Source organism: Mauremys mutica, chromosome 3 (genome assembly GCF_020497125.1).
Source record: "Mauremys mutica isolate MM-2020 ecotype Southern chromosome 3, ASM2049712v1, whole genome shotgun sequence".
In the NCBI taxonomy this organism is placed as follows: Eukaryota; Metazoa; Chordata; order Testudines; family Geoemydidae; genus Mauremys; species Mauremys mutica.
The window spans coordinates 174020212-174043601 of NC_059074.1; the positions used below are offsets into that span (position 1 = coordinate 174020212).

General features: G+C 39.8%; 1 protein-coding gene across 2 annotated transcripts in view; it reads left to right on the forward strand.

Annotated features, from left to right (window-relative positions):
* CAMKMT (calmodulin-lysine N-methyltransferase) overlaps positions 1-23390 on the forward strand; it is a 360994-nt gene that overhangs the window by 329745 nt on the left and 7859 nt on the right. Inside the window, exons 8-11 of one of the 2 annotated variants that reach the window (XM_045008965.1) lie at positions 2523-2645; positions 5635-5709; positions 15329-15392; positions 22987-23118. In XM_045008965.1, the coding sequence (XP_044864900.1) occupies positions 2523-2645; positions 5635-5709; positions 15329-15392; positions 22987-23118 (394 nt within the window). The remainder of the gene's footprint in view (positions 1-2522; positions 2646-5634; positions 5710-15328; positions 15393-22986; positions 23119-23390) is intronic. The other variant, XM_045008966.1, reaches the window with a different exon arrangement.

Sequence of the window (23390 nt, forward strand, 5' to 3'; positions counted from 1 at the left end):
TAAGAAAAGACTGTATCATAATACATATGCACAGGGGGAACAAATTAAGGTTGCACAGGCAACCTTAATTCTGACATTTCCTAACTCCTTAGTGCTTGACTTTGCAACTCCATCGTCATTGTTTTAACAAAAGGGCTCTGTCTGTAAAAATATATACATTGTTCTTTTTTTTAATTAAATGCACATCAAGTGCATTTGTGTGCAAAATGGAGAATTGTTTATTAGAAATGGGATATTTATTTTCCAAATGGCCTCTTATTAAACAGATGTGCATTTTGATTTGCAGCTGACGTGCACAAATTTTATGAACACAACCTAGTCAGCCAGTTTGGAAAATTTGGCTCTAAAAATTGTAGCAATGGCTTAATTTAACTGTATCTCTCCTCTCCATCTGAATTTTATTAGAATACGTTGTACAAGTAGTCTCAGCACCAGCTAGCCCCTCCTAAAAGTTCTGATGTTTTTTATTGTTTCTTTGTTATAGTTAATCTATTGCCACAATGCCTATAGTCACAGCAGGTTACATCAAAACAAAGACAAGAGTGCACACTGGAACAATGCTGTCTCATTATTTATTTATTTTGGGGGGGGGCAGGGGAGATTGAGAATTAATTATTTTCTCAGGCACAGTGCTCATCATTGATGAAATTCACCCCATGTAGAGAACAAGTACAAGACCTAAACACTTTTTAATTCCCAAAATAGGACCTAAGTGAGATTTCAGTGACCATTGGCCTTGTGCTGGTCCTCTGCAGAAGACTGAATATCACCCAATATGCGCAAACAAAATAATTTGCCAGTATCATTTTGAAAATATAGTCCTAAGAGTTTTACTCAGCACCACAGGAATGAAGGAGGCAAGCGTGTCCTCTGGTTTTAAAATAACAACTTTTAGCAGGGAAAACCCAAATTGCTATCCAGCCTCTTGGCTTATTTATGCAGAACTGAGGAGTATGGACTGAACACTGAGGGGAAACAAGCTGGCCTTCCCACGTGATACTGTGTTAATGACTAGGAACATGCTTGTTTGCACTTCCATGCAGTCACCCACACTGCCTTACACAATCTTTTACACGTACTTGCACACACGAAAGCTAATCGTTTTCATAAACTAAAACCTAAATTAACTTACTAAAGGAAGTGGGGAACCCCAAATATTGTTGCTCAGATGCCACATGAAACAAGATTTTGTTTTTTATTTTAAGCAAGTCACCCACATCATTTGCATCTCTTTCACCATTGTTGTTCCTGTCTGATTTCATGGTCTCACACAGCACTAAGTTTATGTCTACCAGGACCTGCATCAGCCTTTGCCAGAACCGCTCAGGGGAACTTGGAGGCATACATAACTTTTCTGATGAGTGTGCTTGTCTTGTTCTGTCAGTGAAAATTACCTGTGGGGACACATTAAGGAGACAACCACTGAGTCACAGAAATGAGATAACTCAAACACACCCAAAATCTGCGAAAACATGTCACCTTAATGTGTACTGTGAATACAGCTTGTAGTGCTGTACAGTTGTGGTGGAAAATGTTGATATTTGTAGCTTATTCTCCAAGAAATGAAACTATGTGGAGAAGATGGATCTTTGTCTACTATACCTGTCCTTGCTGCATTTGCCATCTTTGATTTGCCTCTTTGAAATAGAAGGAAACATTTTCATGGGCTTTGGTGGTGTTTAAAGAAAGGATGGTTTGATTCTTTTAATTTTTGTGTGTGAATCTATTGCTTTTGAGTGGTGGTGGATTGACAGCAAAGGAGATTGAAATAGCAGCGTGCATTTCTTCATACTGTTTTACTATGCTTCATTCCTGACCTGGAAAAAGCCATATTTGTGGGTGAAAGGATAGTTCATTCTACATGGCTCATTCAGTTCTTGCCCTCTTTGCTGGGACTGTCATCAAGGTTGCTAATTACAGTAATGGGTTTGTGATGTGGCTACTTTTGCTCTGGGAACTGGTCAAGCTCATTTGATATAGACCATAGCGGAGCCATCAGATGGTAACTACTTTCAGCTACCTTCAGCTTGGTCTGGATATGAACCAAACAACCCACAGACCTTCCAACCCCTCCCCCCCACACACATTTTTTTAAAAAAAGAGAAAAACATTTAAAATATTTTTGTTATATAGTGATCTATACAAAACCAAAACAAAACAGAAAAATCCACCCCACTTTTTAAAATAGGGTTCAGATATATTTTCACCGAAGCTTAATTAATTAATTTTAATTGCAGGAATCTAAACCTGATTTCTTTAAGTGGTGCCTGTTTGTAGTCACCTGACTTAGTTACATTAGAAAGGATTTCCCTTCTCCTGCCTTGAGCTGTAAAGGTTTTATTTTTAGTGAAAAAGTCTATTTGGATATGGCTTACTCAAAAAGAACCTCATAGAAAATGTGCTTTCCTAATCTTACAAAATATTCAGCTCTTGCCCCTCACAAGGTCTATAGAGCTTTTTGTAGCTTTCAAAGCTTTGTTTTTACTGGAATAATAAACACAGTGTAAGCAAACATTTTAAAGTTTCAGAATCTCTCCTGGGAACTCCTTCCTCCTGTGCTCTCTTCTCATCCAAGATGGCTACTTTGAAGAGGGTAGAGAGAGGACTATGGCTGTCAGATACTTGGAAGAACAGTACCGCAGAGGGTAATGTGTAGAAATGAAGCCAAACAAATACTCTAGATGTAATTCCAAACTTTTGGGTGCCCAAATACAGATCCAAATACTGTGACTTGGGACCATCTCCAATAATTGGTGACTAAAAACCATTCTTTTTACACACTAAAATAAAGCATTTCAGAGCTGTAAATTTGCACAAAAAGATTATTTATACTGAACACATTTTAAAATTTCAAAAATGTTCGGCGACTTCCATCTTCTGAAGAGTGCAGTCAATATGGTTGACTCTCACAGCTTTAAAAGCTTCTTTATAGCACAGTATTTAACATGGCGGTACTTTTAAGATAAGGACACTTTTTTAAAAAGTTCATTTACTCTGGTATGTTCAAATCTCACGGTGCTGCCCCTTTGTAGTTTCTATGACTGTTTCCTAGTCACTTGTATTCCTTAAGTGCAGAAACAATGGCTCCTTCCTTTAGCCTGCCTCCAGTTCCCTCAGCTCTGGCACAGAGGTGAAGAATCATTGAGAAAGATGTTCCCTTGCCCGTTAGAAGGTTAGTGCCTAAGATGAACTTGGAAATCTTGAGCCTGGAAATATCTCACTTGATCATGCCAACGGGAACTTCTCCAGCTAATTATTTGTTCAGCACCAGGGTTTCTGAGCTGCCATTTAACCATGCAAATGTCTGTTTGTGCTTGCAGTAGGTGGATGTGAAAATTTTGCAGGTGCCAACCTTTGATAATTTGTCCCTAAAATTCTTCTGACTCCTTAGGGCTAGATCAGACTTTTGCATTCCGAGTGCTCAACAGGCAGTAACATGGGAGAGCCATTCTCAGGGGAAGGCATCTGTGCCTTTTTTAGCACAATTTGTATAAGGCACAAAGTGTGAGGGTTAAAAAAATTCCAAACCTTTATTTGCTCTGATCTGATCTCTCTTTTGGTGGCAATTAGAATTAAACATGGCCTTTAAGACTCAGCATTCATCTAACAATTCCCTGTTCTGTTTCAGGAGTCTCAAAATTAAAGTGAGAGCTAAAAAACCCACAAAACTTACCTTTACCTTATTTTTCTCCATTCTAACCTAAGTTTCCACGGAAACAGGGTTGAAAAAGCCGCTGGTAGCCAGCAGGCAGCCAGCAGCTGAGAGTGAGAACTCTCCTTTGTCACTTTTCACTACTGGCTGTCTGCTGAGTACTCAAAGTGCCAGTTTGCAAAGCCACCTTGGTCTGTAAAATGTGCACTACGTTCAATTTGAGGGAGAAATAATAAATTAACCAACTCCTTCCCCCCCTTGGATTGGTACAATAAGTTCCAGGAGGATAAATGAGCTAATGAGTTCTGATCTGTTCAGTTACATTGATACCCACATAGGAGGGGGTCGGGCTCTTGGAGGGAGTTTGGGTGTGGGAGGGGGTGTGGGCTCTGGGAGGGAGTTTGGGTGCGGGAGAGGGTGTGGGCTCTGGGAGGGAGTTTGGGTGTGGAGCTGGTCGGGCTCTGGGAGGTAGTTTGGGTGCGGGGTTTGGGCTCTAGGCTGGGGCAGGGAGTTGGGATGGGGGGGGGGTCAGGGAGTCGGCGCTTACCTCGGACAGCTCCCGAAAGTGACTGGCACACCCCTTTGGCAGCGGCTCTTAGGCGGGGAGCCCAGAGGGTCTCCATGCACTGCTGCCCGCAGGCACCGCCCTCACAACTCACATTGGCCACAGTTCCCAGCCAATGGGAGCTGCAGAGTTGGTGCTCAGGGTGGGGGCAGCACGTGAAGTCCCCCTCCCCAGGGACCACAGGCCGAGGGACATGCCAGCCGCTTCAGGAACCAGCACGGAGCAAGGGCAGGCAGGAAGCCTGCCTTAGCCCCGCTGCACTCTCATCAGCAGCCGGGGGCCCCTTTTAAATCGCCCAGGCCCTGGGGCAATTACCCCTTTGCCTTCACCCCTTTCCGCCCCCTCCCCACCATCGGCAGGCCTGTAATTGATCCTCAGTTAAATATCAAGAATAGTGTGTGAATGGAAATGGCTTTTGACCAGAAGTAGGATAGAGCTGCTGGAAAACTGAGGGGTCTGTTTGGTCAAGACCCACACAAAATAGAGATAAGGATACACAAACTGACATAATCAGTATAGACCCTTCACCCCCCAACCCAGGTGTTTTCCCCATAAATGTTTATCTCCTTTTTCTTTTATGAATAACCAGAAAATGAAAAAAAGGGGAACAGATTCTGTTTAAAAGCAAGCGAGAGAGAGAGCTTTGAATCTTTGCATAGGGTAATGTTATAAATGTTTCACAAATTCCAATGCTAATTACAGATTTTAATTGGGAGCAAAGTGCTAAAATTCTTCATGACAGCCACACAATACAGCCGCCTTCATAAACAAAACAGAACTTTGAACATATGTGCATTTTTGGCTATTATTAAATATCTTAGAATTAAATAACTTATCACCTATGAGAGAATAGATGTTGACTGAGTCTGTACTGGTGTGTTTTTAAACTTGCCTAAGGCAACATAGCTGGCACTGAAGTTAAGCTTGGCATTCTTTCACCCCCTCCCTTCTCCCTCAAGCCCAGGAGAATGCTCACTTCATCAATGAGACTTGTCTGCCAGACACAACAGAGATCCTTGAATTCGCTACATTTATTTTTCAATTTTGTATCGCAGTCAGATCAACAATGCTTTGATTTAACTATATGATACACAGGTGTTAAGGGCCAAAATATTTGGAGCCATTCCAGTGGCTCTGGTTCAGAATATACTATTTTTTGGTGATCCAGTAATGAGAAGCTGTAGAGACTGTCTTTATGTTTGAATAAAGATATAGTTCTTCAGCTTCAAGATTTTAGAACTAAAGAAGATGCATAATAGTCAAGCATGTTTCAGTATTTTTGTATCTTTCTTTTAAAATGTGTATATATATTTTTAAAACAATTTTATATGCCACATAACAATAATGTTAATGCTTTAAAAAAATCCAAAGATGAAAAAATGTAAGTCTAATTTTTTTAATCTTTTTTTTCCTCTAGCGTTTTGCGATGGGATAATGAGACAGATGTCTCTCAACTGGAAGGACATTTTGACATTGTTATGTGTGCTGACTGGTAAGTACATAAAAATCATAAAACTCATGTTAGAAAAAATAGCTTTGCTGGAGTAATTGTACTGTGCTGCTTGCTGATGGCTAAGCAAAGTCAACAAATGAAGCACAAAGCCACCTTAACCTCAACAAATTAATATTCATCTCCATGTGACAGTTATAAGGTAGTCTTCTATCACACAGTAACTTCTACCACATTATTTCCCAAAGATTGATTTTGAGAAGCATTTCCATTTTCTGGAATTGCCTCTGTTTCATGCTTGACGTATCAGTAAATGGACGACTTAGGCAAATTGCAAATAATTATGGCTCAGTGAGGAACAGTCTGGAGAAAAGGGAGTTTATCAACACAAACAGCTCAATTAGCTTACTTCTTAGGAAAGATCTGACTATTGATATAAGGGGATGAATATTTTGCTCCCCAGAAAATCTTTGCAGAGGAAAAAGATTTTCAAAATCTTTTTACATCACATTCTGTTTCTTAAATCAATTCAACAACAGTATTGATAAGCATAAACTGAAAATGGTGGTCACATTATTACACAGGTAAATATAGTTAATAATAAAAGAATGCTTAGTAAAAATTAGAGCACAATACTTAATTTGTGACTGAGTGGCTTTATGTTAAAATATAATATGGATTCTATTTAAATATATCAATAGATTTGGCTGTGGACACAGACCAATTTTTGATATTGACGGGGCAGAATCATCCTGTCCTCTGAGTGACTGCATTCCCACTTTCAAAACAGTGCATTCTTAATTATAAATGAAGAAAGCTAGAAAATGTAGGTGCAAGTTTCAGTTAAAAAGTGGGAAGATAATTTTAAAATAAATCTTTCCTTACATAATTCATGTTTGGTTTTGATTCTTTAGATTGCTGTAACAGAATAAAAATGTTTCTATTCTGAGGCATATCATTATTGTATGAGTCCAAATTCTGAACATAATGACTTCACAGCATAGTTGAATTCAGCAGTATTCTGATTCTTACTAAGAAATAATTAAAAGGAAAAGGGGTGGAGGGATGGGAGAAACTGTTTATTGTCTTTCTAAACAATGCACTTTTAAATTGGCTTCTCAGAAACATTTTCACTGTGTTTGGTGGGGGAGGAGGTTGCTTTTGTTTTTTAAGAAAAAGACTTTTTTTTTCAGAAAAAATATTGATTTTCTTTAATAAGGGGTAAAGAGTATTTATTCATCTTTCGTCCTTTACGGCTACCTACCTACTGAATGCAACAGTGCTTCCTTTCCCTTAGCATTTAATTTCATAAAAGTTCTTTGTTCCCAAAAAGGACAGAGATGGGTTTCTAACTAATCGCTGATAATATGCCTCAGAGATGCATCATCTGATTAAAATAAGGAGCTAAACAACACCATATGATTTCAGCAAGTAATTTAGTAAATGCCTTCCTCACCAAATATTAGAATGGATACTCCAGGTTTCATTGCACAGATGAAGTTAATGCTGGGCAGGATTAGATCAGATTAAGTATGAAAGTCAGATCAGAGTGCTGGCGGACATGAGCAGGAGGGCAGTAGTCTTCTCGGAGGCTTAGACAAGGCTCGCATATGGATGTTCTCCAGATTATGTGGGTGAAGCAAGGTCTTGCCAAGAGATTTAGAGTTAAATTTGTTCTTCACACAAATATCAAAACAACCTGGCTGTGCCATCTCTTGTATTCTTGATACTCACACCATGTCATCCTATTTGTACTGGGGAGAATAGCAGAGGGAGCCAGACTTAAGTCATTTTTTCATTAATATTCTTGCCTAATACTCTACCCAGCCTGTTTGGAAATAGTGTATTTTCATTAGGAAACAAAGGTTCGTACAGGGCAGATAAAATACCTAATGCATTTTCAATTTCTGGGTTTTGTACATTCATTTTGAAGCATTTAAGATGCAGGTAAGTGCATAAATATTTATAGATTTTTAATAAATAGCTACATGAGGGTTCATTTAAAACACAGATTTTTATAACAAATTACCTTTACATTTAGTGCTCCTAATGCCAAAATGCAAATATACATCCATTCTTCAATAAGCATGAAATCACTGTAATGTTTCTCACTTTTTAAAAATCATTGATTTAATAACAGAAACCAATAATTTATCCGATATGTTGCCAGAGTTAGTTAAAAAATGTAGAATACATTGATCAAAGTGTCATCTTTTAAAGAATCACCTCAGAATTGCTAGAGGTATTTTAGTTTTCTGAGTTTTGGGGCAGCCGTTCCAGAGGAAAAGAAATCACTTTTCATAGAGTTCTTCAGGTGAAACCTAAAGTATGCAGTGATAAAAATAGACAGAATAGATTGCATTTAGACCTATCACATAGGTCAGTGTCAGTCGATAAGATCTGAGATTAGAATAGAGAAATATAAAGCAAAAATCTGAGTTCAAATATTAGGTACATGGATAAAGTCTATGTCTGGTTCTCTGAATAGCTAACCAGTGGTACTGCTTTATCCCATTTACATAAAAACAAGCTCTATTCATTCCAAACCCACACTGAGGTTCAAGTAAAAATATACATGATTACAACAAGCAGCAATTTGTTTATATTCTTAAATCATTCATATATTCATATATTTACATTCAAACATTCATAAACCTTGTGTGCAGGGGTGGAAAATAAGTTATTTCCCTGAACAGACAGCCTATTAGTTCACAGCTACATTTAGTAGCCCAACTAGATTATAAAATAAATAAGAGGCAAACTGTGAAAGCTAGTTAGTTAACCATTCAGGATTTTGACAATAAAAATAGTTTCATGGTTCAGCAGTTCCTAAATAACTTGCAAAATGTCACCTTTGAGATAAAAAATAAAGGGAAAATATTGGAGAGGCCATATCTGTGATAAAGATGCTCTTGAAAAATCATCAATATACTGGAGTATTTTACTTTTGTGTCCCTAACCTCAGGCTCTTGTGGGGGAGAAGGGGACTTCTCAGGCCCACAGGACTTTCAGTGGCACATGTCTTGGGGTGCAATAAATGCAGGCATAGGAATTGTAAAAGTGAGATTGAATAGAATAGAGGAGAGAGAAAGAGATGGGTCCACTCTGTACAGGCCACAAAGAAGACTCTTCTTAGGTTCTTGAGTGCCCCAGATTTCTGGACTTACTGAAAATACAGGATATATTATTTTCCTGATTAAGATTTTAATTAAATTTTAATTAAATGAGAAACAGAAACCTGGGGAGGGTGAGATTGACATTAGGGTAAAGGGAAAAATCGCTGGCCTTTCAATTTTCTGTTGTAAGCAGTTATGATTGGACTATAGGCTCAGACTAAGCATATAGGTAGTCCCATCAAAGTCAGTGAGACTATTCCTGTGTCTAGGCACATGCATAAGTATTTGCATGATCGAAGCCTAGGGGCCCAAATCCACATTCCCTTCACTGCCAAATTTCCCCCTGAAGTCACTGAGGGGTGTGATTCTCTGGGAATGCAGGATTGAACTCCAGTTACTGATTGACTCCATGACATTGGCGTGCACTATACTGTATTTAATACACCTCTACCCCGATATAACGCTGTCCTCAGGAGCCAAAAAATCTTACCGCGTTATAGGTGAAGCCGTGTTATATTGAACTTGCTGTGATCTGCCGGAGTGTGCAGCCCCGCCCCCCTGGAGCACTGCTTTACTGTGTTATATCCGAATTCGTGTTATATCAGGTCGCGTTATAGAGATGTATAAGAATTCCTTCTACAGGAATGCAGTAAGATCTCTGTCCTTGAGTTTACAGGAACATGTCATAGTTCATTTTAAGATTACCTTTGTACATGCATTTCAGTTGCAGTGAAATCTGATGGTGTGGAAATAAGAATTTTTATTTTTTTACCTAATAAATATTTTTCAGAGTATGACAGCTCTACAGTTGAAGCCGTGCAAAAAGATAAATGACTCTATAGATTAGGTGCTGCACATGATTGCAAATCATGTCTGAAGTACCATCTGTAAACTATCCCATTGTACTTAGCTTTTGCTGCATATGCAAAAGGAATAGAGAGTTGACCTGATAGCCTATAAAATATAAACATATGTCCACTGTTCAGAGGCACTAAGACCCAAGAAGATGGGGTAAAGTATATCAGCCTTAACCTAGCTGAGAATTCCTTCCTGGTTTTCTTTGTTGTAGCTTACCATTACTTCCACACAGTTTTTGTGTAAGCATTTTTTCTTTTGTTTTAATGGTAGGTTTTCTTAAAAGGAAAACATGCAAAAAAAAAAGTATTGTTTTAAAAAAATAAAAAGAAAAGATGGAGCTGACACTGGTGGCCTATAATTTCACACAGATGTAATACAGTAACCACACTGGCTAAGAGCCAGTAACCCTGCTCCAGCTTCTTTACTTCTTGGACCAAACACTTCTGTCCTGACGTGTAAAACATTTGCTGTTCCTATCCTGGGCCTCTGCTATCGGAGACTTCCTATTACAGAAATCTGAGGCATTTTGTTATGTGGACAAAAATCCATTAGGAGCCTGGTTAAGAAGACTACCAAATTTGAAGTGCAGTGTCCAGAAATGACAAACAAGAGCAATAGACCAGTGTACCACTTAGCTCAGGGGTTCTCGCAACAATTTTTTTGGTGGCCCCAGAGTGCGCCGCACTGATACTTTTTCTTAAAATTTATTTTTCCTAAAGTTAATAAAGTAATATGCACATATATACATCCAAATCATTGTAATTTATTTATGTAAAGTTTTGGGGTTTTTTTTTGCAGACTCAATAATAAAAATACTGTAATGCACAGTTATTTCTATTCTTTACCGGACCTAACAGAATAGAAACACAAATAAGGTGCTTTGCACATTCTTGTCTTTTGTTTTCTTTTGCTTTTTTGGTAAAAGTGGTTGTCTATACAAAAATTCTGAAGTAAATCTAAAAATGCTTTGACATAATAGAAGTCCAAACAATAATGAAAACCATATCTGGGCGGCTTGGGTCTGGGGAGGGGAGAGGACAGGAGGCATGCCTGCAGCTGGCCCAGGTGGAGGGGCTCGGGGCTTTGGATGGCCTGGAGCTCCTCTGGCCGAAGGGGAAGGACACTGTGGGCTTCAGCCATCCTGGAGCTCCTCTGCGCAGGTGTGTGTTTATGTGCGGGGTGGGGGGGTCATGGGGCTTCAGCCAGCCTGGGGCTCCTCTGCGCAGGTGTGTGTTTGTGTGCAGGGGGATGGGTCTTGGGGTTCAGCCAGCCTGGGGCTCCTCCAGCCGAAGGGGGCTGGGTGCTCAGGGCGGCAGGCTTGTGGCTCCAGCCACAGGGGTGGAGGGGGGAATCTCGGGGCTCTGGCTGCTGGGGGGAAGGAGCATGGGCAGAAGGGGTGGAGTCAGGGGCTAGCCTCCCCAAAGGGGGGCTCCACCCGCTGCCCATGTGTCCGTCACTCACCTTCTCATCCCCTCGCCCGCCGCTCACCTCTGGATCCCTCCTCAGTTCCCCACCCACCACTTGCCTCCTCTTACCCCCCCACCTGCTGCTCAAATCCTCACTCTCCTGCCACAGACACCCCCCTGACCGCCATGAGAAGCCCCACTCACTGGGTGGCTCACCGCTCACCTCCTCACTCCCCTGCCCACAGCCAGACCCCCCTGCCCACCTCATCACCCTGCTGCTGGCTCGCTGCTCGCCTCCCGCCTCCTCACCCCACCCCCGCTCGCCTCCCACCTCCTCACCTTGCTGCTGTCTCGCTGACAGACCCCCCTGCCCACCTCATCACCCTGCTGCTGGCTCGTTGCTTGCCTCCCACCTCCTCACCCCACCCCCACTCGCCTCCCGCCTCCTCACCCTGCTGCTGGCTCGCTGCTCGCCTCCTTACTCCCCCACCAGACCTCCCCCCGCCGGTCGCCTCCTCACCCCCCACCTCCTCACTCCACCCCTGCTCACTTCCTCACTCCCCCGCTTGCAGCCAGACTCCCCCTGCCCACCTCTTCACCCTGCTGCTGGCTTGCCGCTCGCCTCCTTACTCCCCCGCCCGGGTCCCCCCTGCCCGCCGCTTGCTTCCTCACGCATCCCCCGCCAGCCGCTCACCCCCCACTCGCCTCCTCACCTTGTTCCTTAAGCATTCTGCATCCCACCTGTGTCTCCAGAGAGGCAGCACATGAAGGAGCAACAGGGAGGGAGGAGAGGAGCTGATGCTTTCCTCCTCCCACCCCTCCCTACTGCTCAGGCCGCAGGGAAACTCTCTGGTGGCCGCATTTGAGAAATGGTGACTTAGCTTCACTGAGAGGTGCTGAACCTGAAAAATTCTTTTTAGGGGCACAGTTTCAGCATGTAATGCCAGTAGCTAGCCACATAAATCCTATTGGTGTTAATATAGAAGTTGTGTGACTTAATCCCTATGTATGGTCCAAATCCTGTGCCAGTTCAAATCCTGTGCCAGCCCATATCCATGACACAGATCCTCCAACTGCTCCTTCAGGCTTTGAGGTACTCGGAGTCTGCTCTAATGCTGAGGGGGTAGAAGCATTCTCTGGGATGGTTGCATAACACTAACATGGCCTCCCAGTCTATCCAGTCTACCCAGGCTCTCAATAACAGAATGGCAGCCAGGGTACTAGGGTACCATGGTACCAGGGTACTAGGTTACAATGTCAGTGTAAGCTGAGTCTTTAAACTATCCCGGGGGGGCGGGGGTTGGGTGGGGAGTAGAGAAGGGGCTGGGATGTGCAGATATTCCATCCTATCTGACTCTCCCAAGCAAAGATCCATCAGGGCTAAGTTTTCAACACTTACCCAAGCAATCAGAGAAGAGGACAGAGATACCCACTCCTGCTTCCCTTGCCCCAGTGGGTTGCGCAGTTAGGTTATTTAGCAGTTTGCACGTAAGGAATCCATTACTTACCTGTAAACTAGGACCAGGGTCTGTGTCATTAAGAAAACCTGCAAAGAGACAGTAGAGAACAGAGCTATGCAAAATGAATTTTACTTTAGGCAAACTCAGCAAAATATCATGTTTTCACTTACTACTTTCCAAAAATAAAAACAAAATACAATAATAAAGGAAAAAATTGATGATTTTCCTCATGTTATTCTCTTGTCAAAAATCTCAACAAGTCTTATAAAGTCTTCAAGCATATGTTGGTTCAGGCTGGAAGAAAATTATTTATTTTTAAAGAAAGCTTTTTGGGTGGGGGTTTATACACCTGTATGCCACCTTTTTATCCTCGAGACAGTTGAATTCCTGATAAACTGGTGTGCCCTGCTGTCTATCCGTCTAGTGACCTACCTGAGGTGGATGTGATTAAAACTCCCAGCAGTCAGTAGAGATGTTCTCAGCAGCTTCAGTGATTTTTATTTAAATGAGTGTTTGTTCACGTATTCCAGTGAAGTTAATTGAGGCTGAAGGATAGCCATTGTAGCTATTGCAAATTATAAACTACTCATTTTTTGGCCCACCACTAGCTAGACTAATACTAGCCAACACCTGGCTACCTGAACAGGAATTTCAGAAGGATGGTACAAGGAAAATGTTTTTCCAGCCAAGATCTATACGGCCCAAAATTCTTCAACAAAAGATGCTTCATGAACTCCTTACAGCAGAAGGGGCAATGGTTATGATGCAGAGTCTTGAGTAAGTGGTGTCATATTTAGGAAAAATGAGAGGATCCCGAAGGCTTGGGGATCTGTATGTAGTTATCTGCTCATAATAAGTTCCTTTAACAAGTTCTTTCTTTGATTTGTATGTGAGATTTTATGATTAAATGTCGAGGATGTCCGGTATATATACATGTTACATGTTAGCTGTAAGTCATGGGACTGTAAAATTGCTGTGTAGACATTCTGGCTCGGGCTGGATTCTGTTTAGACATTCTGGCTCTGGATCCCACGGGAATGGGGTGGGGGAAGTTTCCCAGAGCTCAGGCTCCAGCCCAAGCCCTAAGGTCTACACAGCAATTTTTAGCCCTGCAGTCTGAGCCTGTGAGCCCGAGTCAGCTGACCCAGGCCAGCTGCAGCTGGCTGTGGGTCTTTTGTTCCAATGTAGACGTGCACTTTGTAACTTTCCCAAGGTCACATAGAAAGGCTGGGGCACAGTAGTGAATGGAACCCAGGTCTCAATCCCAGGTCCCTAACCACTGGATCATAATTCCGCTCTATCCTTCCTCTAAGTCAGGCACCCAAATACTAATCTAATCTGATTTTCTGAATGCTTGGCACGTCTAGAAATCAGGCCACTTTATGTACCCACTTTTTGGGTACATAACAGATGTGAAGTTATAGCCAAAGTTCCTAGTGCTGAGAGTTTTGAAGAAAACTCTTCATATGTGAACTGATTCAGGACTGTCTGCCTGTATCTTCAGACACAGAAGTAATGACTCTGAAAGCTTTGTGAACTGCCCCCTTCATATTAATGGGGTGTTGACTCTGAAACCTAATGATGATTTTATTGTCAACATTCTTAACTATGTTATTATTGATAATCTTAGCAGAAATATCTAGCTAATCTGGGATTGTGGGCAGAGTATAGGGTCATAGATGGTGTCTGAGTACAGTGCCATCATTTTTTATTATCTTTCCTGCACCCTCTCTAATTTTTCAACTCGTCTATTGTAACCATTTCTCCTGCAGGGAGTTGGATGGAACTTCAGTAAAGTTGCTGAAATTAGTAAAAATTGTTGAAATTGGGAGGAAAAAATTACATTTTCTGTGACCTGCCTGACTTAGTTCTTTAGACAGGAGTCTTTCCTATCTAGGTCACCAATATGAATGCAGGCCAGGTTAGTAATGACTGTAAAGCATTACCGTCTGATGGCCATTCATGGGCCATGGGAACTGCACTTGCAGTCTCAGTTCATCTCAAATACACAGCTATCTACAGATACCCAGTCTGAGTGATTGGCACCCTTTTTGGCTGTCTCAACACATACGCTAAGGAATTAATGGGCATGCAGAATGAAATACCTCTCAGCTTTAGGGGTGGTCCCTCCAGAACAGTGCTGAAGCACATTGGTAGCACCTTGTGGGGAAGCTGTCTTTGCTGTACCCATTCTGTGGGTAGATAGAGGACTCCAGTCTTGAGATATGACAATTCTGCACTGACTGTCTCTTTGTTATGTTTGAACAGTCCCTGTCACAATGAGGCCCTGGCCTCTAGCAGCTACTGTAGCATTAATTTATTGCTAATTATTATTAAATTAAATAAACTGAGTATAAATATTTTTAAAGAAAAGGGGAAACACCTATAAGAGCAGGACACTAAATGCAATGTAGAGTAAACTTTAAAAACAAACCAATCTTCTACTTGGTAGTCAGACATTTCTATACAAAAGAGCATGTGAAATGCTAACCTGGCATTACAGTATATTGATCCTGATTTCTGATAGCTGAGCTATTAAAAGACTAATGTATATGAATTCCTGTGAATTCCTGTCATATGAAGAACTCTTTCATGCCAATATTTTGGCTTTAGCTTTAGATAACATTTGTTGCAAGCTGCAGTTATGTATGTTTGTTTGTTTTCTATTAAAAAGTATATGAATTGGAAGGCAATTTAGACCTCAGTTCCTCCTTTTCAGCATTGAGTAAACATATGTAATTAGCCTTGTACTTATCTGCATTAGTATCATTAGAATTGAAAACCCATTTTAATCTGGATTCTGTTCTCTTCTCAATGTCAGCCTGTTTCTGGACCGGTACAGAGCTAGCCTTGTTGATGCAATAAAGAGATTACTCCAACCCAGTGTAAGTATGTTTCTATTTTCTCCTGAACACTGGCTTCAGAATAATTAGTCTGTGCACAATGATTGAGGGAGTAATGGAATGGCAGGATTAATGTCATGTAATACTTTAATACTTATTATGTCCAACTTCAATTGAGTCTTCTAATCTATCAGATTCTTTCCTAATCATAAACTAGGAAACTTCTTATACTTGGCCTTCTGATAAGGAACACAGTGGGTAGTAAAATAAATGAAACCGCTTCAAAGATAGCATGAGATTATTTTTATCAAAGCGTTTCTTGAGTATTTTCCTTTGATAACAATGTCTTCATATTAAAGTAAAAGTACAATATTGAAAGTTTTTATGTTAGCTTCTGTCATTTATAATCCCTTCAAGAGTAACCTTTGCCACTGTGTATATATTTATTGTGAAAGAACATTTTTCTTTTCATTTCTGTTTATATTAAATGAATAAAACCCTTAAATATATCTATAGCACACAACTTGTTTTCTTCATGAAATAAGCCATGTATTTACATATTATAAATGTTAGGGCAAATTAAAGTGAAGCACTGTATGAAATGCTACACATATTTCTACATTTATTTATGTGGGTGAGGAAATTGCTGTGTATGTATAAAAGCTTAGTCTGCCAGGCTGTTATACTAAACTAGGAAGACCTAGACTCAAAAGGAGGAATTAATATGCATATACTTAAAATAAACTTTAATCTCAAGAATTAAAAGCCCCAGTTCTACAATATAAAATATATATGGTGAATGCTTTCTATAGGCATTCAAAACAGGCTCTAACTGCTTGCATTTAACATGCTAATCTTCCATAAGGGAAACCTCCCATTTTAACATGAAAACCAATGCATATGAACAAGGCTTTTTCTAAACTGTATTTTAAAAACTCTATTCTGCTTATTTTTCATATTACAAACAATTTCCTCTATTAAAAAAATAGACACATAGACACAAACCCAATAAGACATAAGAAAGTCAATAATTTTAGTCACGTAAGTAATCCCATTCACTTCTAAGCGTGACTGGGGTTCTATTCTTGGCTTTGTCACAGACTTCCTCTGTGACTTAGGGCAAATAACTTAGGACTAAATTGTTGTACTGCATGTAAACCAGTGGGGCTGTGTGTCCAGGAGCAGAGAAGGAATGTGATCACTGTGAAACCATTGGATTGTCTGTAACATGAGCACTCTCTACCTAGTGAGGCCAGATCTGTTGGTGGCATGGAAGGATGATCATTGCTTTGTCCTCTCCCTGCCCCTTCTGGGGAAGCTAGCATTGCTAGCCTTAGTGTCTGGTACCTGCAGGAGTGTACAAAGTAAGGGGCAGGAGCTCTTTTTTCCCTGCTGCCCCAGTTTTGTGCACCTGCCTAGATTCTGGTCACAGTGTATCCCTTAACCTCTCTCTTTGTGTCTCAGTTTCCTATGTATAACATGGGGATAATACTATTTACCTCAAAGGGATGTTGTGAGGTTTAATTCATGATGGTTCCAGTTCAGCAAAGCATTTAAGCATGTACTTAACCCCATTCCTGTTCGGCAAAGCATTTATGCGAAATCTCAAATTCCACTGAGCCAATGGGACTTTTACACATGCTGAATAGGGAAGGACAGAAGCATGTGATTACATGCTTGATTTAGTCATCATTCTAAACAACGTTATTTACATGTAAAGAAAAGCAAAATGAACAACTAATTCTTTCATCGGTTATAATAATTAATATTGTAGCCCTAAAATATGAGTCTAATGCACAAGCTACCATGGCATTTCATAGGTTTTCTTTAAGTTCAGTATTACCCTTTCTCTTAAGTCCCTTACATTAATTAGTCTGTTTCAACCAAGAAAACCACCATTTACTTACAGTTTATGTGTGGCCAAGCTGATAAAGACGCAAGTCAGAATTACATCTACATGGAAAATAAGAACCGTCTTTAATAGCGTCAAGGTGAACCAGCAGCACACATTAGAGATACAAGAGTTTCATATTGTATGTTAAGCCATATATCATCACATTATTCCTTCTATAACTTTTAATAAAGGACTTCAGGGAGAATAATGGACAATAAAGCTAAAATGAAAATTGAGGTAAGCACAAAATATGGGTATCCCTGTTAAGCTGACTGAAGGGGGAATTCAGCATAAGCAATAAATCCTAATTTACCTTTTAGAAAAAGTCTTTCCCCTCCCTTTGTGAAATCCCCTGGCACTTCCGGGTTCATTAAGCACATCCCAAGACCCCTCATTCTTTGATAATACTTATATTAGAAGATTCATGGTATCAGTCATTCACAGAATGATGCATTCTGGGACATCTTTAATATTGTCGAGAAATACCAGCAGATTCCATGGAGTGGGAAGGAGAATGTTTTTTTAAAAAATCCATGGTTTTTAGATGATAAAACATATAGACTAACATAACCCATTCTGAGTTTAGCTGACTCTCCCAAAAATCCTTTCCCATACTTGGATCCAGATGGTAGTCCCTTTTGTCTATTTGAAAATGAGAACTACAATGAAGAGCCATAGATAAGGCACAAGGGCACATAATAATTATACAATAAATTATTTTCTTGCTGTTGGAATTCAGTTTCTCTTACTTAATTGGCCTCTCAGAGTTGGTAAGACAACTCCCACCTTTTCATGCTCTCTCTATGTGTATATATATCTCCTCAATATATGATCCATTCTATGCATCCGAAGAAGTGGGCTGTAGCCCACGAAAGCTTATGCTCAAATAAATTTGTTAGTCTCTAAGGTGCCACAAGTACTCCTGTTCTAGTTATAAGAAGGACATTCTGTAGCACATTGTAACAGAGGGAAAATCAGAAACAAATCTGAGGAGTTTAATCAGCAAATTGTGATCCATACAGCGATGCTACATATTTTATAATAAACTTCTCATTGATAATAGAATGGTTCACAAATGGCTGTGTGACACCAGTTCCTTAGCAACATGGATGTCAGGCACTGGAAGTCAAGGATGTAATGTAAACTGGCATTATTTGTACCTAATACTATTTTTAAACTGCAACCAACAGGTTGTCTTTCAAATTCTGATTTAGAGGGCTGGGGTGTAAGTAGGGTACACCAAGAAAAGCTACAGATTTATGGGTGCTGCAATATTGAAAAGCCAAAGAACCTGCATTGCTGCAGAATTGTTAAGAATTCATGACTCTTGTAGAATTTATGTTATTTTACTTCAGAAACTAACCACAACTTACTGCACGATTTCAAGACCCCTGGTTATATCTAAAAACACTATGAATGTAAATGAATTAACTCAGGGCATAATTCTTCTTTACACTAAGGCCACTTTGCACTACTCTGGCAGTGTAAAGTGGCCATAAATTACATTTACACTCACTTCAAAGCCCTTTAGCAGTGCCAGAGCAGTGTAAAGTGGCCACAGTGTGACTGAGAATTAGGATATGTCTATACTTAAAATGCTACAATGGCTGTAGTCCACCTTCCCAAAAGATGATAGCTAGCTCAAGGGAAGAATTCTTCCACTGATCTTGAACTGTCTACACCAGGAGTTAGGTCGGCATAGTTGCATCTCTCAGGGGTGTGGATTTTTCACACCCAAGAGATACAGCTTTGCTGCTGTTAGTTTTCAGTGTAGACTAGCCCTTAGGCTCTCCGTTTTTATGTTGGCAAATTTCTTTTGAATGGATAGGTTTTAATGTAATGCCAATAAATAGCTTTATTTTACCACTTTTTTTTGCTTGCATTGAAATATGTTTTTAATTTCACTTTCAGAACATTTATTTGCTTATAAATTTCCTTAATAACATTGCAGTTATTTAGGCTCTGATCCAGCAATGGTCTGTTCCTGTGGAGCCCTAGTGAAGTCTATGGAACTCTATGTCAATGTAAGGTTCTGCCTGAACAGAGCAGGCAGGCTTGGGACCTTAATAACTAGTGACATATAAACCAGTAATTAGTTACGGGGACAGTCATCTTGCAAATCACACTTCTGTCTTGTTTTTATCTACTTGCATTACAGTAACACCTAAGATCATTATAACTGAAAGAGATTAGAGAGGCGGAAATATTTTTTCAATTTTTTCAGTTTTTCACTTCTTGCATTTGCTAGCACTTTGGACCTAATTCAGGAAAACATTTAAGCAAGTGCTTAACTTTAAACACACTTTTTGAATTGGGGCCTTTGCATCTAACCAATTTCCCTTCTCCCCCTATATGATCAGTCAATTCCCATTATTGTTTTTGTTTAGGAATAGAAGAGAGAAAAACATTTTTTTTTAATTAGCAGGAGGGCTCAGGTCATTTTATGTGAAGCTACTTTTTAACCCATTTTTTAAAATTGCCTGGATTTCAAGATTGTAGTGTTCTTTTAATAGAGCAAAGAACAAAGTTGTTATTGGTCTAACAAAGCAATTAACCACAATACCTACCTGTTTTGAAGGGATTACTCTAGTTATAATCCTAATCAATGATTTGTTGTAGCATTTATAAATTAAGATGCTCCCTTAGAATAAATTGGGATAGACACATTGAAATCAATTGAGCTATCCTGATTTACACCAGGGGAAGCTTTGGCCTGAAAAGTCAAACGTACCATGATTTAGATAAAATGTCATTCACGTTTTTGAAGTTGTAATGTGTGGTACAACTTTTCAACCCAATTCAGATAGATTTTTAATATAGTGTTCAGTTCTAGTATGTTCATTCTAATACATTTTTTCTGATTTAATTTGAAAGGGATTAGTCGACATAGAATGTGAAAGGGAGTGTCTTCATAGAAAGCTGAGTCTAATTTTAAACTGTACTGATAGCATTATTGTGTGAGTATTGCATTCTCAAAAAAGTTGCTGGAATGTGGGCTGAGGGAAACAGTATGTTGGGGTCTGGCTGTGGCCAATCCTCCATACAAGAGGTTCTTCCTTTCTTTCCATGTTCCAGCTAGTGTGTTCTGCGGTCAGCAGGCTTAGACCCTGAGTGGAGGAAGTGCTTTGCAAACAGTACCCCAGTGGTGAAGGACCTCAAGAAAATAATGAGTTCCAAAGGGTGTCCCTGTCTTCTGTAACACGGAGCATTAGCAGGGTGCGGAGATCTTCAGTTGAAGACCCCCCTGAAGTGAAGAGTATTTAAACGTGTGACATTGAAGAGTGTCATGTGGTGCTAAAACTTTAGGAAGGTTTGGCACATTTCACTCTGATTGTGCATTTCCTTTTGTTTAATGTTTTACATCATAATCTGAGCTCATATTCTGAACTAAATTTTTCCGGAGCAATTCCACTGACTTTCTCTGCACCCAGTTACACCTTATTATTAGTCATGGAATAATAGAAAAAGTTTTAAAAGACTTCTTAGGTCCACTAGCCCATCTCTTTGCTGATTGAGGATTATTCCTTACAGTACATTTTCTAGTGCACTGTCAGATCTAATCTGAAGTCTCTCCAGAGTTGGGGCAGTCACTCCTTAACTTGGGAGACTATTTACTGTTTTATAGACCTCGCTGTGAGGATGTTTCCTTGATATCTGACCTAAACATTCTTTTTCTTAATTTCATCCCCTTATTCCTACTTATACCTTAACATACTATGCTAAATAATTCCCTCCTTAGTATTTAAACCCTTTAAATATTTGTAGACATCGTTCTTGTTCATCTTAGTTGTCACATAGCCTAGCTAACCATTTATCAGTCCCTCCAGCCATTCCTCTCACCACCACTACACCCCCTCTTCTGAACTCCTTTGAGTTTCTGGTAATGTGGTTCCCAGAACTAAATCCTAAGTATCAGAGTTGCCTAGAGTTGTAGAAAGAGAGGAGGAATAGTCCAGTGGCTAGGGCACTAGCCTAGTCCATAGGAGACCTGAAGTCAAGTCCATGCTCTGCCACAGACCAACTTTGGGCCGGTCACCTCAGCTCTCTGTGCTTCAGTTCCCCACTCTGTAAAATGGGAATACCTTATAAGGTGTTAGAGGATAAATACATTACAGAGTGTGAGGTGCCACATAGGTACCTTAGCTATCTATTTAGATAGAAACTTCATTTCCATGATGTGTTGTCTCTGAATATGTGTGTATGCATCCCAAAGTTACATGAGCCACATTACACTGCAAGAACATATCTAATTTGATGTCCACTATCACCATTAAGTATCTTTCAGTGTTACAGCTTTCCAGGGTCCTTCCATTCTCTTGAATCGTTCTGACCACTTTTCCCCCAGACATACTAGCATACATTTCTCAAGCTGAGTATCAATTTGTTATGTCCTGCTAATTTTTCTAACTTATCTAGATCTCCATATATTATTTCTTTGTCTCCTTGGTGATTACTGCACCCACCTCTCAATTTAGCATCATCTATGAATTTCATTAACATGCTTTTTAACCTCCCCTTAGTATCAATGTTAAATAAAACAGGACCTACCACTGAACTTTGTGACACCCAACCAAATAGCTTCCTTCAATTCAATACATTATTGTTTAATGTTAACCTTTGTTTACAGTGATTCAGCCAGTTTTCATTCCATGTGACAGAATTCATATTGAGCCAATTTGAATTAATTTTGCAAGCAAGATTTCAAGAGATGCTTTTGCAAGTGCCATAGCCTCTGGACTAAAATTTAGTGTTGCTGTGGGGGCGGAGGAAGAGTGTCTAAAATCCATCATGTCAGAGTAAAGTCTTTTGTGTTCTCTTTATACAAAAGGATGAACAAAAATTTAGTTAATGGACCTTATTGTATTGCCTAGACATGAAAAATGGCCAGATCATCTTGAATGATTCAACATTTCTATGCATGAACATTTTTGTTGGCAGTGTTATTGTAGTCTTGTTGGTCCAGGATATTAGAGACAAGGTGAGTGAGGTAATATTTTTAATTGGACCAAGCTCTTGAGCTTACACAGAGCTCTTCTTCAGGTCTGGGAAAGGTCCTGGGGACTAGAGGTCCTTTCCCAGACCTGAAAAAGAGCTCTATGGAACTTGAAAGCTTGCTGCTTTCACCCACAAAAGTTGGTCCAATTAAAGATATTACCTCACCGATCTTGTCTCTCTGTATGAACAGTAAACTGTGTTTGAAATGTGATTTGCAGATATTGGGCCAAATTGTTGAGCTGCACAGGTGGTGTAAAGTACATATTTTTATACAAAGATTGAGTCTGATTCTCCTCTAACGTCTGCTGGTTTTAGACTGTTATAATTCCAAAGGGGTATTCCTAATTTACCCGGATATAAGAGAGAGGAAAATCACTCCTGGTCTTTGTATGATGACTTGCTAAATCAAACTGATGGATTTTGCACTGTATGTATGTGATAAATGATTTTTCTGTGTTTTATTTAAATAACACAGAGTAACAGGTATTGTGTGAAAAGGATCAAACTTACTGCAATTGGCCATTTTCAGATGAAAATGTTTATTTGCGGTCTTCTATTTTGCAGCCCTTTAATCGCAGAAATCATGCATATTCTGAATAGTTAGTTTTATGAATACTATATAAATGCTTTTCCCAGGGAAAAATTACTTTTTTCAGCAGGAATATATTAAAAGATTAGTCAGGGGTATGTTATATCTGGTTCCTTTCCAATTTTAAAAATGTGTAAATTCTCTTTTTAATGTTCTAGGGGAAAGCAATGGTATTTGCTCCACTCAGAGGGAATACTTTAAACCAGTTTTGCAATCTAGCTGAAAAAGCTGGTTTCTCTGTCCAAAGACATGAAAATTATGATGAACATATTTCGAACTTCCACTCCAAGGTTAGTTTTCTGCTTGTGTTAGATAACACTTTAATCCGCGTTGCATTTTGAAGAGATCATGGTCCTTTTGGCAGGTAACCTAAATGTTTGATTAAAGTACTCCTTAGGTGTGCTGTTTCTGAACAGCTATTTGGTATCTGATTATTTTGTGTGGTAGAACCATCCGTTATCTTTTCCTGTCTAGAAGAGTTTTACAGAAGCATCTCCTGTTTACCTTTTTTATATAACCAGTCTTTTCATTCAGAGGAGTCTAATTTATGGGATCCATTTCT